The following is a 15,514-nucleotide window of genomic DNA, read 5'->3' on the forward strand; positions in this document are numbered from 1 at the left end:
AGCAGTATGTTCAGATTCAAATGAACGAACTCAGCAGCTCCGATATTTATGCCTTTCTATATATCAATCTGCCTTATTCACCTGCTGTGTTCTAAATGTATACATAAAATTTATTCTAATCGGTATTTGTAAATTAATTTACTGCTACACTGCAAATGTCCAACGATCGAATTGATTCAGTGGTGTCGTAGAAGCCACAGCAGTTCAACCCATTCAAATAGGTTTTGTAAAGAATAGAAAAACAAAACATCAATTTTGTGAGCACAACCTGCAGTCTGTGATTGACCACCATGCTGTGAAGCTCAATTACAACGTGAGGGCTACCAATGTGAAGGCAACCATTTCTTGATCATGGTCTTGGAGCCCATGCATTGTGCAGCAAGTTTTGGCTGCTTACATGTAGCTTTTGAATAATGAACTGCATTCTAGAGGGCCATTCTTGAAGCAACTTTTATAACTTTCAAGTAGCTAAAATGTTGCCAATTGTTCATTGAAGTCATCAAAAAATTTGTCGGCTGCTTTATAAAAAAGTGCTGCTGAACAGACAAGAGACAAGACAAGAGAGTCGCTAAGTTTGACCACAAAATTGTTGAAATGGTAATGCTGAACAGATTTAAATTATAAAAAACAAAATGAATCTTCTGTTTTTAAAGATAGGTTAAAAGGCCCTAACAAATACAGGACGATGCAAGTGGTGGAAGGTTAAAATTGCTTTGGACCGCCTGGTGACAGGCTTGCAAGGCGCATCTTGCAGGCACCTTGCAACCCTCCTTTGGCCTACTTTGCCCTCTCCTGCCCCCCCCCCCCTCCACCCCTGGTATATATGTATGCCTATATTTTGAGCTCTTTCAAAAGTTTTCATACAGCATTAATTAAAGCTGCTCAGTGGGCCGCCTTCATATAAAAGCCGACTTTCAAGTAGTACCTCACACGGGACATCACGGGCAACACACGCAATGTGATATTGCACAAGGCGGTGCACTACCCAGCCACTTTTTACTTACTTGACATATTGATACAGCTATTTCCTTGCTGTTCTTGCACCTTATCACACAAGAGAAAGGATTGTTTTGAACTATTTAGGTGAAGAGATTGTTTCCATGGCTCACAAAGCTTATTCCCACATCACAATGTCTATGCATGTATTGTCTGTGTGGATATGAGCAGTAAGCATTTGGTGAAGCACTATGTGCACTGTGAGCGCAACAATGAAGCCTTGAAACACCCCAGAGCCTCCACAAAGCTGTGGGGAGCTACTGAGATGCAGCAGTTCGACGGTGTATATCCACATGACTAGGTTTCTCCTTTTAGATTGATACCAAGAAAAACAAGTCAACTTCCAATTTTTCATGGTCTGAAAAAGCTGCTTTATTCTTTGTTTTGTTTGTTGTTGTGTAATGCAGTAAAATCCTAATAGAAATTTTTCTAGACCATGAAAAATGTCATCTGAAATTGGAATGATCCTAATCCATAACAGACCATCGCAACACCACAGTGAACATAAGACATTAGTGTTTTTATTTATGGTGATTACTTTCACTTGAAGTCCTTAATGACTTGCTCGGCCTTATACCCTCATAGTTGTAATGCAGATACTTTTGAAATGCTTCAAATATTGCACTCATTCTTTCATCTATTTTGCCAGCACTGACTGCAAGCCACGTTGAGCACTCTTCTAGTGCACAGGTCACTGCCAGAACCACAGTAGACCAAGATTTCACACACCATCTTTGCAAAGTACATCATGACCGTACTTTTCTTACTTTGTTGAGGTCTCGCGGTGGCCTAGAAATTTGTACTATTTATCATGGCCTGATAGTGTTGAAGTCATGCCAAAACAGAGCACATTGTAATAATTTGTGCATTTTGGCCGCGACTTTTCCAGAATTTGTATTAGCTTGGAATTCATAGTCATATTATTTTGTATTAGCTTGAAACCATGGTCATATCATCGAGATTCGATGATATCAAAAGGGGCCCTGAACCACTTTTTATCGAAGTGGAGAAAGGCAATTGAAGTTAAAATAAGCTGCTTTAGAAATACCGTATTTTCTGGTGCATAAGTCGCATTTTTTTTCTTATATTTTCGGCGGTGTATTTTATAGAACCGTGCGACCTATATCGATTTTTTTTTCTGGAAAAGACTGCCATCAGAATTGGATTGGCTGCTATGGCCATGCGAAGCACGCTGGGTTGACCTTCTCTGGCAGTTGCTATGGGTTGTGTGCGCACTACGGACGTACCGGGTTCTTCTTGTGATCGAGTTACCGAACGCCGTGCGAGAAGAACGGAGCAGCAACACAAGTGGCAGCAGGCTGCTTGCGAGTCGACCGACTCCAAAGTCATCGCACCTGCAGATCGCTTTGAAGACACGGTGTGCGCCACTGCACAAACTACGCAGATGCTACCAGAGTACAAGCCACCACTCCTCCCTCCCGCACTGCCTTCCTGCTTTCTTCCCTTGTGCATGATCCTGCTCACCATCACACACTTTCACTCGCACATACAGCATACGGTGCATAGGGACTATGTTATTGCCCTTGTACTTTATACGGAACATCACGGTGACCATGACCGCAGAAATTCGTCTGGAGTGTCCGTATCATTACTTGCACCTGACCTACGTGCGCGAAGTGTAATGTCACTGTATTTTTTTTTAAGTCACTGACCAAATGAAAAGGTGCATCTTGTACACAGATGTCACTTGTATATGTTTTTTTATTATTGTTATTATTTTCGGAAAAACTGCTGTTTGGAGGGAAGTGCGACTTGTACAAAGGTGTGACTTATAGACTGGAAAATATGGTACTCTACTGCAAAAAGTACTTCAATGCATTTAGCAGAAGCGGAGTTATTGGCAATCAAACACCCTTTGCAGTGCTTCTGCTCCTTCTTCAATGCTTTGCACTGCAAAAGCTACAACTGAGCGGGCGTGCCCACAATGCTCCACCTACTGAACATCACCGTGGCGCACAGTTCAAATTTGATTTTGAATGTTAATGTAGGTGTCACTACTTCTAATTTGGGCGCCTACGACGTGCCAAACAAAAGCCATACGCGGGTGTCCTCGGCAAGGCGCAGCACGCTTAGCCAGTGGACTCGTCGTGGCAACCTGCGGCGGCCGCGGTATCTACGCTAAATAGCAGACCGCAGCTACATGAAACTGTAGTGCATATGCACAGCGTTTGCTTTGTGCACGACAGGGCTTGAATGCGTGCTCGCGCTCATATGTTCCAGTCTGACTGTGCTAATGGTGCGGACCAGCTTTGTCCTGCACCAGCTTGACCGACAGATAGTAGCCACATCCAACGTGTGCATTTTTGAAGTGCTATCAGTAAGTCTGCCAAGGCATCTAACCAGGAGCGGCCATGGGTGAGAGCATGCTGGCAAGTACGTGTGTGGTCTGACCTTAAGTTTTGCTTGGTTCAAGGCTGGCTGAACGTGCAAAACTAGTCGAAATCAGCGAGATCTGACAGCTCTCCGACACCAATAAGCAGGGTGGCCAAAGTTTAATTCCTATGCGAGCAGCCACGGCCGAGCGTGAGCAGAGGACAATCGGCTTCTTCTGGGAGTATGTAATCATTACTGACACATTTTTGCTTACCTGAGCCTATTTATTAAACTTCGTCAATAAATATACACAACAACAGTAGGAAGAAGCGCATTGATCCAAACACCCTTCTTGATTGACGTCGGCTTTTGGCCAATCACAGCCACATATGAAAATCCACTGTATTACAAAGTAAAGCATCCCGAAAAGATTGAAGAGCAGGCTTGTGTTGAAAAGAGAGCATTTGAAAGAAAGGTGACTTTGCACTCTGCTTGGGAGCTCCAAGCGCTGCACACGACTGCAAAACTTGACTGTGATGGTCACAGCAGCTTATGCTGCCTGCAGACTGTGTTCTTTCACCAAGCCCGAGGGGTGGTTCAGGACCGCTTCAAACTCTCATTTTGGTAATGCAGTGAGGGGACAGTCAAAAGTAAGCTGTCTGTGTTATCTGCTTGAAGTTTCTCACTAAATGTTTTGGCAAGATACTGGTTTCATACATTGCATGGTTGTGTGTGCTGCAGGAGCGGCATTCAACCAGACCATCTATGATCTGTTTGGGGACCGCCAGATCGAGGACCTGTGGCTGCCTTACTTCACAGTCACCACCGACATTACCAGCAGCTGCATGCGCATCCATCGGCATGGTAAGCACAAGACCGTCTGATTTGCATTTTGTCTGTAGTAGTGGCACCCAGGACTCTTTTAAAAGATTTCTGTATGAGTACTCCAAGATTTTGCTGTAATGCCAAACTATATTTGAGTTCTCCTTATAAGATCCCCTCAAAATGTGCCTGCAATATGAATTTCTGATGTCGGGCTACTCTACACATTAATCATCACAACTTGCATTAACACTGTTTACAGTGGAAACTCAATTATACAACTTTCAAGGGACCACAAGAAAATGTTGTAGTATTATCAAGGATCTAGCAATAATATAAATGTAGTGGGTGGCACTGTGCAACAGGGATATGCAGTACTTTCATTAGTCATTGATTCTGTTCGTGTAGAACTTCAAGGGCTTGCAGTGTAATTATCTCTCTGACCTTCTGAACTCAGTTGATTTGCTCTAGCTGTGGCTTTCTACAGCTTGACTATAGCTAGGGGCCGCATTTTGTAACAGTTATTTTCCTTTGAGTCTATTTTTCCTTTGTCATCTGTAACAGCAAGAGGCCCGTCATGGCAATAACAATGGCTTGGTGGCATGCAAGCCAGAGACGAAGGGCCTCTGAAATGTTTCCCAAGGTCAAATAACGGATGAACAGAATTAATACGAAATGTGAGTCCAAGTCCTGAAAACTGCAGTTTACATTGGGAGAACAGTAAACAAACTGTTACATTGTTTAAAGTGCACAATAGTGTTCAGCATGTACTGACTGCTGCTGTTCAACATGTGGCAGTGGTGTGTGGCTTGCTCTACACGGCAGACAGGTGCCTAAAGGCTACAGTGCATGGGCTATTTTCTATAAAAATTTGTGACATGAACGCTGTATGCACCTACATGCACCAGCATTGTTCTTTCATGTGCACATGGGCACTGAAAGTGTATGGAGTCACAATCGGCATAATTACCCATAGAGATGGACTTAAGAACGCCATGGAAGAAATTCTCCATCAACAATATGGAAGTAGCAGAGGGGAGCACTCATTGGACAGTTTTATCTAAGTGTCAGTTACGGTCTGCCACACTCACAGTTTACATGCTAAGCACTGCGAAGAACTGCATTCATTTAGCATTCTTGATAAACTCACAATAGCATGTTTCCCAGAGATGCAAGCAACATGCAGTCTGGCTGCAAAACAACACAGAAACCAAGTGGATGCATTGTCAGACTCCGCTAAATCAGCTCTGCAATGGAGTGAGAGCAGTGTTATTTCTGCCTTCGGATGCCAGCGTGGTGCACATGGCGCACTAGCCTTCTAGATGAGCATCTTTGTGCAAATTGTTATACTACACTGATCTGAAGGGAGCAGACTAAACGCTAAACTCTCTTGACATTTTGGAGTACTGACATGGTGTGTGTTGTCCCCAAGGCACATGTTCATGATAGCCACTGACACTGCTCGTCTTGGCCCTCACTGGTTGTGTCCACAAGCACTTTGCACATGGCATATTTGTGAAGCCAGCCACCACTTGTCTCACTTCTGTGTCTGTTCAGCGCACTGGTTTGCATCATTTTTACCACAAGCCGAGACTGTACATTGTCCTAGTGTAAAGACTTGGGTGAGAGAAAAAGAATGACAATGCACGTGCCTTCTCTCAACCACATCTGTTTCCACTGTTGCATTCTGTAGTCCAACTCGCCCACATTGTCACCGTGACTACAGCCAGTTGTATGAATCAGTTTATCTGCAAGCTGGTGTCATGCTACCATACATTTAAAGGGCCCCTGAAACGTTTCGTACAAATTTTGTAGACGCGTAGGGTACAGCTAAAGTTTATCATTCGCACCACAATTTGTGTCAAGTGTTACATACATATTAAGAGAGCTACGGACGATTACAAGTTACCCTCCTCCATAGCCATGCATTTTCTCCTCAACTCGTTCGCCGAGTGATTGGGGATAAGCTCCATCTTCACTGGCTCTGCAGCATGATGACACATTGGGTCGTCTGCTTTCGGTTCTCTCCAATGCCTCTCCAACCTCTCCGCCAGCTACTTGGCAGGCGACCCCAAGCGAGAGCTAGCGAAGCAGCGCGAGTTGTGAGCATTCTGTCGCAGTGCCGAACATGTCTGGTATTCCAGTAACCACAGGCAAGCCGGGCATTTCGACGGATGGGTGGAGGCATAAACTCAAGCTGATGAAGGAACTTTAGTGTAGACGTACGTGAGCGGACTGATCGGTCTGCACAGTCCAGCCACATGTTGGCGCAGAGCTTAACCAGCCAAACAAAGAGCCAATATTGCTTTAACCAAGTGTAAAACATTTTAAACGTTTATAAAAACAATGTGTTAAGGATTGCGCTCCTGCAAGAAATTTATACCAGCAGCCAAGAAGAATACACTTTTTTTGGTTGAATTTGTGCTTCTGCTCATCCCATGAACAGCACGGTCAAACGGCCAGGCCCTGTCCCCTTATGCTTGCATTTACCCGAATACCATACATGCGAAACGCTATCGTGCTAGTAATCCTTTAGTGTAAAGGGATGGCCGCAAACGCGCAAATCCTGGTGCCAATCGGATAGTGACAGTCCGATGCGCTGCAACCATTCTGCTCGTCTGCGGACTTTTAGAGGGACACGATGTCGCAGCTTGACATATTGCCAGTCGCTATGTTCGTAGCGCACAACACAACAAAGGCGAATTATGGTGCTCCGACACTGACCACGGAGCTCCTCGTGGTCAAGCAGAAACAGGGTGTCTACCAACCGGGAAAACCGGGAATTCTCAGGGAATTTGAACAGTCTGGAAAAACTCAGGGAAAACTCAGGGAATTTGTGCTTCCATCAGGGAAAATTAGCTGTAACTTTATTGAAAGGGAACGAAAGTCGTGTTAATGCTGGCTCCAGTAACAGAGGAATCGCAACGAATCGTCATTGACGCCGTGTCATCGGCACGATGTATTGCCAGAGTAGTTAACGACCGATTTTCTAGACGCCCGATTTTTCGGACATGCCCGATAATTTGCACGGTTTTGCGGCACCACCACGCACTCCATATAGTCAATGTATATTGCCCCGACTGCAGGTCTGAAATGGCATTATTCAAAGCCGCCACCGCCGCTATTTTGATTATCTCGCCGCCTCGAACCGGCACTCTCGCAGGCAAATCCGCAAATCCGTAACCACCACCGCGGCAACGTCAGGTCTAGCTGCTTCTATGTTCGCTATTAAGCTTCTTGCCGTGCGGTGCCGTGTTTTTCATTGAAAGAATTCGCCGCTATCACCAATGGCACCGACTCCGCCTTTGTAATCCTAGCGATTGGCTTTGAAGCTCGCAGAGCACAGCGCGTTGCATAATGCCAGTCTGCGAAAGTTAGCTTCGCCGCGGTACACTAATGTTAGGCGGTGAAGCATAACAAGCGTAGGAAGGGGGCAATTGTCGCGGGACACAGTATACATTACTTAATTACACATGCGTGCACGTCGTATTCTGTCGCAGTACAAGCCCTGATATGCCTAAAAAGCGTACTGGCAGGCCTTCGGAGCTTTTTGAGACGTGCCTGTGGTAATTTTAGCCCTTAAAGGCAGTTAAAGACATGCATTAATTTTTTTCAGACTGCCCGTTTCTTTCAATTTTTTTTTTTTGCGGCCCCTCGGAAGTCCAAGAAATCAAATGTTGACTGTACAACTGACCAAGAGGATGCTTCAGATGATCCATGTGGTGAAAGCGTGGTAGAAGGAGGATGAGAACAGAAAGGACCGACGCACTGAGGAATTAACGGGAAAGGAAGGGTGCTGCCACCTTTTTGAAGGAGCTTGAGCTAAAAAAACTAAGTGATGGCTGATGCTGAGACACAGGTGTCCCTCATCCGAACCAAAATAAATTGTTTACGTAGTGAAACCCAACACTGAGATGTTGTGTACGGGCTGAGAGTATGTCAGGACAGTTGAGGTTGACTTCCCAGCTGCTGAGAGAGAACCTTAGTTGTGACAAAGTTCAGGACCTCATACAGATGAGCTTGCTATCAGTTGATAGAAATAGCTGATATTAAAAAAATATTTACTTATGTATGCATCTCCTTTTCATTCGTATTTGAAAATGTTCGACTCAATTTGAAATTTTACTAACACCTTCCTTCTGTTTTCTTTTTAAATAAAATATATATTACTCCTTACTATTCAAACTGGATTAAGTCATTTTTTTGTTTCAGCATGCTTACTAGAGAGTGACAGCATCGGGCAACGTGGTGATAGCCTGTGTTGACATAAAACAATGTTCTGGCTCATTCAGGGAATTTCGCAAAGGTGCTCAGGGAAAACCTGGAAAAATCAGAGAATTTGGAAATGTCAACTTGGTAGACACCCTGAGAAAACAAGCAGAAGATGCTTGCTGCGTGCCAGAAGTGCTTAACTGTAGAGAAAATTTGTTCTTGTGCATTCTCTTTCTGTTACTTTATTTGTATAGAAACAAATTAACTAACATTCCAACTATTACGAACAACATTTGTTCACCATAAAGTTGGAAAAATTATTGATGACACACACTGGGCAGCCACTCGGATAGCTCGCCCTACTAGCGTCATTAGGGCAATTTACGTCAGATAGGTAGGGGTGATAGCTCACCCTACTACTGTCATTAGGGCACTTTACATCAAATAGGTAGGGGAGGCTTAAAATTCAGCCGTGTGGTGTGCTGCGGTCGGCAGTGATGTACATTTTCGAAACCTTATAATAAATTGCATGCTTTACGTGGAGCACTTAGATGCATCAATGAATGATCAGAAGGACCTACTCTAACAACTCACTACATTTGTACGAAATCATCAATATCGTTTCAGGGTCCCTTTAATGCATTGTTTATATGGGGCGCTTGCTGGGCCCCAGTTTGTCATAAATGTAGGGTGTCACATAAACAGAGGATGCATAATTGAGGTTCCACTGTAATCCACTTTGGCAAACCTCTGCTTTGTATGTCTAGATATTCACCACTGCACTATAAGAGCATAAAATTTTCTTTCAAATTTACAAAGGTATACTTTTAGGCACAAGACATTCTGCTATTTATTCATTCATGCATATTTCATGCATCACTTCATTTGCATTGCAGTACCTAGGGAGTTTTGCTGAAACAATTCTTTTGTGGCAGAGCACAGTTATTGCACCATCTCGAGCTCAGCTGCCCCTGGTGCCTGCAGGCATGATTCGGGTGGAGACTGCTGTCTCCTCTCTGTCCAATGCTTCAGCTGCCATGTGTTTGTAAATGCAATTCATTATTGTCTTCTTTTGTGCATATCATGAAGGTGTCTTCTTTATCCATGAAATTATGCTTTTAATGTCATGCAACTGTTTTTCTCAGTGTATAAAGTACCTGTCCGCCTGCACTCTGATAGCCTGGGGTGTGTTAATATTGAGCTCTTTTGTGTCAAATATTCAGTCAGATCAATAAAAAGAAATTAATATTGAACCAAATGCAGTCAAACCTCGTTGATACGATCCCATTACATATCATTTCCCAGCACTAAATTCGCAATTGAGGAGAACACAAAGAATGACCCAGTAAAGCTAAGCTCATTTTTACTGGGTCATACGTTCCTGGAAAACACTATTTTTCGGCACCAATGTTCAGTGCATCGCCACACTTCATCGTATGATACATTTTCCGGCCGCTAGGCCCCATGTAAAAAATAAAATAGGGGAAGTGCACGCGATCGAGAACAGTAAATAGCTGCCCGCCACACCAGCTTCACTGCAATACTCGCCCATCCATCTCATGTAAAAACGCTGGCGCGCACTCAGTCTCTCATTCCGGTACCAGCAAATTTTCTCCGAGGCCGTCGCACACCTCCTTTACAGATATTGCCACCAACCCTATTGCAATAAGTATATTTGCCTATCTGTTCCACAGAGCGTGGTGCCGTTAGAAGCATACTGCACGCTTTTAATAGGTGATAATCCTAATAGGTCGCCGTACCCTCCTGCAGACTGCGATCGTATACGTTTCCTGGCTGTTACATCTCATATAAACAAGAAAAGGTGCGAAGTGCGCGCAATTGAGAACAGTAGCCGCCTGCCACATCAAGTTCCCCGCAATACTTTCCAGCCCATCTCATATGAAAATGGCGGCGCACACTCCGGTTCTTATTCTGGTACTAGCAAATCTCCTCCTGGTTTGGCGCACACCTCATTCACATCTATCGCCACCAAACCTAGTGCGATAAGCATCTTCACCTATCAATTTTATGGTGCATGGGGCGTAGTGCGTAGTGCTGTAGGTAGTCTACTGCACACTTTTAGTAGGCGATAATACAAAGGAGCCGCCATTCCCTGTTGCAGGCGGCATGGTGTGAATGTCACATTTCGCTTTGGTGACTATTGGTGTCGCCCACCAGCTTGATTTCGATTCGGTTTCTCATTGCTGTCTTGAAACACTGCGCAATAGGAGCCGACAAACACCAAGGACAACATAGGGGATATTGCTTGTGCTTAATAAATGAAATAAATAAATGATAAATTAATGGAAATGAAGGTGGATGAAAAAACAACTTGCCACAGGTGGGGAACGATCCCACGTCTTCGCATTGCACATGCAATGCTTTACCAATTGAGCTACTGCGGCTTTTATGTTGGCTTCTTATGATATTATTAATAAAAATTGGGCCCCTCAGTTAACCACCTTTCTTCTCGTTTATTGTGCAATAGTAAAATAACGTATGCCTCTCAAGCTGCTAAAGCCCCATCAGATCAGCGTTTCGTGCCTCGTGCGTAACGATTTGCCCAACACTTTGCATTACGTAGATGTCAAGTGCAGTTAAGTCTGTCAATTTTTTATTTAATTTGAATCCTGTTTTTTCGGTTAGCATGTTTTTTCTTGCATTTCTTTTTCCATAACGTATGAATGCGGTTCTACTGTATAGAATGAAAGAAAATGTTTACAGGTACTTCAGTGCTTACAAATTCTGTGCAAGAAAATGAGCTGCTGTGCATGCTTGGTAATCTAATCGCATTGTGTAATAAGAATGTTACCAGCTTTCATTAACTTTGGATACCGAGGAATGAAGTTATACAGTGCAGTCTACTCTTACTAAAGGGAACAGCAAATTTTATATCAAGACTCGGAAAACATATTTTGTGTTTATCAATAGACTGCCTGCCTAATGCTTCAATTTAAGCAGCTTGTATTATGATCTTGATAATATCTACGTGAGTGAACTAGTGTTTGATACAATCTATGTGCCTTTCCGCGGCTGATCAGACAGATCTTCACGTATGCTCCTAGGATTTCAGACTTTCACCCTTTCCCTTTCCATACATACTGCTGCTGTTGCTTCCTTTCTCCGCATGTGGGTTCTTTCTATAGGTCCTCTTGAACCCCACGAACTTCGTAGTGATGGCAACTGTGCACCATGCAAAGGCTGTGTGCATCAAGGTACCATGGATCTTTTACTAGATGTACGAAATATTAAAGAAACCGAACAGTAAAGCATAAATGTGGATCACCAAGTATAGATGACTTTTTTGGCTAACCCATGGGCTCTCAAATTTCACACAAAGATTCACTATGAATGTACTTAAATACCATGTTAAGATACATTACTTGCCTGTTTTGTCCAGAATAAATCTGAACTGTAACACACAGCAATGTGATGTACAAAGGGTAAAATTTGCAGCAATGGAATGGTGGTACTACCTGTAATTGTTAGGGTGAAATTATAAGCTATTGGCGAAACACCGAACATGCCTGGTTTAGCCGTTACAGTGACATATGGTGCCACAATTTCATTCCTGAAAATTCTGCACTTTGTTTAGCTTCACCTTTGGCAATGCATGCTTTGGATTTATCCCGAATGTAACAGGCAAGTAGTGTACCCCAATGTGATGTGGCAGCCCCACCACCATCAGCTTGTGGAGAATGCAAGGTACGCGCAGCAGAGAATTAGGCCAGCTCTGGAATGGTGCAGCTGCAACCCTGTCACCATCTTCATCTCCTCGGAGCATGTGTTGTGACTTAGAACCTGTAAATAAATGGAAGACTGTCCAACCCACCTCACCATCACCACAGTAGTATTAAAAAGTACGTCCTGCAAAGCATTCCCTGTGTAAAATTGGATTGTGAATGAGCCAGGCATTTCAGCCATAAGTATAACAAGAAGTATACCTGGCATTTCCTATTCCTGCAGCTCTCTCTAGATGTTCTGTTCGTCAGCCTAATTATTTGAGCATTCACTATTCAATTTGTATTTGTTTTTGTGCACACCCCTACTGGTAATTACTGCTTTAGGGACCAGATATTTGTTATTTTTTATGGGCCTATCAAGATGTACTTTAGTTCAAATGTACGTTTGCAGAGCTTACTGTATATAGTTATAATAGTTACTGTATATATACAGTCGAATCTCGTTAATTCGAAAACACTTAATTTGAACTTCCGGTTTATTCGAACTAATGCTGTGGTCCCGTAAAAGTTATGTGTATTCCAATGGGCGAATTCAAATGAGCAAGCATTTGCGATAGTTAATTTGAACATACCGCGCTCCGACAGTGATCTCAGCAGCACGCCAAATCACCCGGCGACGCATCTGACCAGCACTGCTCTTACCCCGCCATAGAGGAAAAGTTGGAAAAAAAAAAGAAAAAGGGGGGAAACGTAACGGAAATTTCGCTCTCCCTGAAATATCAAGGTTGCCGTCTCTGCGTCGTAATGCCCCATCCACACTAGCGGCAAAATGCACGCATCGGAAAAGATCGGTCCTGGGCCGATTTTTCGCAGCTCGTCACGGCGGCAAGCCAGTTACGAGCAGAGTTGACCAATAAGAGTGACCCCTACAGTGACGTACATGTGGAAAACTGATGTCACGCGGGCCCACCCACCCGCTTTATTCGTACTTGCATCTGTTCAGCAGGGCCGCTTGTTTTCACACTATCATCTGCTTGCGTCAGGTCTCGCTCGCGCTTGTTTTTGGCTGGCTTGGTTTGGTCTCATTCGTGCTTGTTATTTTATAATGGCGTGTCTAAACTGAGATGCCCCAATGAAAAGGTTGTTGGAGACAGTGCGCCATATCCGATTCTATACAGCAAGACAGACCCTGAATACAAGTACGCGAAGGCGACACCCAGTACTTAAGTGTTTTTTTTAACACGGCGACAGCACAACAGAAGGGAACGCACCAACATGACCATGATCAGTGGAAATGACTTTGTCATCTTGATAAAACATTATTTGCGTTAAGAATGCAGGACGAAGAACGTAAACACAGTGCTGATCTGTCAGCAGATGAAGGAAATATGTATGCGAGTGCACAAAGGGAAGCAGTGGTGGAGGCCCAGTCCAGCCTCGGCAACTCCGCTGCTTTGGTGGCAGTCTTAGGTGGCAAAGGTAATTAGCGCCATTCATCAAGCTGGCAGGAAAGTAAATCCGCTTCCCTCCTGCCCTTCCACGCAACTACGCTCCCCTCGCCCTCCCTCTTAACTCCCTCACCTTTGACTCTCTCCATGCGCACCCACCTCCACGCCTGCGCCACCAGCCCCGCTGGCCCAGCACCAGCTTGTTCCTTGAAGTTTTGTTTTTTGCTGTTATTGGGAAGGGGGGGTGCGAGTGTTGGCCAGCGTGGGCAGTTTCGTGGTGCTCGCTCACTGTGTGCTTGCACACCGCGATATTTCACGACTTGCACTGTTTGTGCATTGGCTATGGTGCACGAATACTTCAAGAACAAGTCTTTCTTTTCACTCAAACAAATTTTCAGGCCCCTTCGAGTTCAAATTATCGAGATTCGACTAGTTATATATAGGTTAATGTTCAATTAATTTCTACACACTTTGCTACTTTAAAAATGCACTTAGGTTGGTGTTGCATCAACCATGGCTAAATATATATGCAGGTAGCCATGATCAAATATGTGTGACAGTAGTCTCCAGGAAAGCAGAGTGCTTTGCAATGGCAGCAGTGTCATGGGGAAAGCTGACTCACCTCACTTGACTTCTTGACTCACCTGGTGTAAAAATAAAGTTTGAAATATCGTGGTTTTGGTAGCAACTTCTAGGTTGTGGCCACTTTGCTGAGATATATATGAGGAAGGTGGGTGATTAAGCAAGCTGTAGAAGGAACTTGTGGAAAAGGGAGCACAGTAGTGGAGAGCAAGAGCTTTTGAGGAAGATCCTGCATTTCAGTGAGAAATTCTGACATCATGTGAATGGGAAGAATAGGTGAATGTAGTGGTGCGATTCTGAACCTATTTGAGGGTGTTCATAATGTATGCTTGCTGTGGGTTTGAGGAAGTTGATGGATACTTGAATTTGTCTAAGAAATGATTTGTACATGAGTAACTGGTTGGAGTGTGGAAATATTAAAAACTTTCAAATGACAAATTGATTATTGCCCTATTCAATTCAGTCTTTTAATCAACCATTCTTTATTCATAAATGCGAGTATTTTTCATGTAGTTTTCTAATACTTCAAATCACCACCTGTGTGATAAATTTCAACCCTGTGGCCTTAGTAGACAAAACACGAGCAGTTTCATAGTGGAGCATGCTATATGTCACTCAGGAATAGACTTTTCCGGTTGAACCACTATCATGCGCACTCGCCAATGAGTCCCGACTATGTGAATAAATTGCTTGTTTGCTCCTTATGCTCCATTTGTGCTTTTCATAACCAACACTTCATAATGTGAAGTGTAATAACAGAAGCTTGCTACCATTTTGAATATACTAGGATGTGAAATCAGTTGTGGGAATGGCATTTTATTATTCGAAAACAGAAAAGTATTTCATATTCGATTTAATTTGCTCTTGACACTATTGAATTTGTATTTGATTTAGTATAAAAGAATTCTATTAGCACACCCCTGGTAAGGTGTGAAGCATAACATAGTGTTTCAGTAGTCTTAATGCTTTATTTGCAATGAAGTTAGGTTAGTTGTGTGTGCATGGCAAGGATCATTGGACAAACTAAACACCTAAACACATGTATGTTTGAACCGATTCCTTCTAGACATGAGATGATTGTATAGATAAAAAGAATCGGAGTCTATTGACAGAGAGTAAAGAACACAAATTTATGCTTGTTAGAGAGGATCAGAGTCATTTGTGATTGCACCAGCCTCTCACATGTTTTTGTTTTGGAGAGAGCTTTAGTCAGAGATGTTATTTATGGTATATGGTCAGCGTACATTTCAATAAGACTGGATACACACTGTGGTAGAGAGTTAGGTCAAGAAAGAAAGTGGTTCGTATACAAATTCCTGTGTACTTCCATTCAACTTTGGCAAGCTGTAAGTTTAACTAAGATAATTTTGGTAGCCAGTGTGTGTGACACATTGTATTAAATACTGTGTTCTTTCTTCACCGTCACTACCACGTGAC

General features: G+C 43.4%; 1 protein-coding gene across 11 annotated transcripts in view; it reads left to right on the plus strand.

Annotated features, from left to right (window-relative positions):
* sws (patatin like phospholipase domain containing sws) overlaps positions 1-15,514 on the plus strand; it is a 281,522-nt gene that overhangs the window by 206,315 nt on the left and 59,693 nt on the right. For 9 of the 11 annotated variants that reach the window (XM_070522534.1, XM_070522554.1, XM_070522537.1 and 6 more), the window contains exon 27: positions 4,072-4,194. In XM_070522534.1, the coding sequence (XP_070378635.1) occupies positions 4,072-4,194 (123 nt within the window). Of the gene's footprint in view, positions 1-4,071; positions 4,195-9,260; positions 9,567-15,514 lie in introns of those variants that run through there. The other 2 variants (XM_070522558.1, XM_070522561.1) reach the window with 2 other exon arrangements.

This window comes from Dermacentor albipictus, chromosome 1 (assembly GCF_038994185.2).
Source record: "Dermacentor albipictus isolate Rhodes 1998 colony chromosome 1, USDA_Dalb.pri_finalv2, whole genome shotgun sequence".
Taxonomy (NCBI): Eukaryota; Metazoa; Arthropoda; class Arachnida; order Ixodida; family Ixodidae; genus Dermacentor; species Dermacentor albipictus.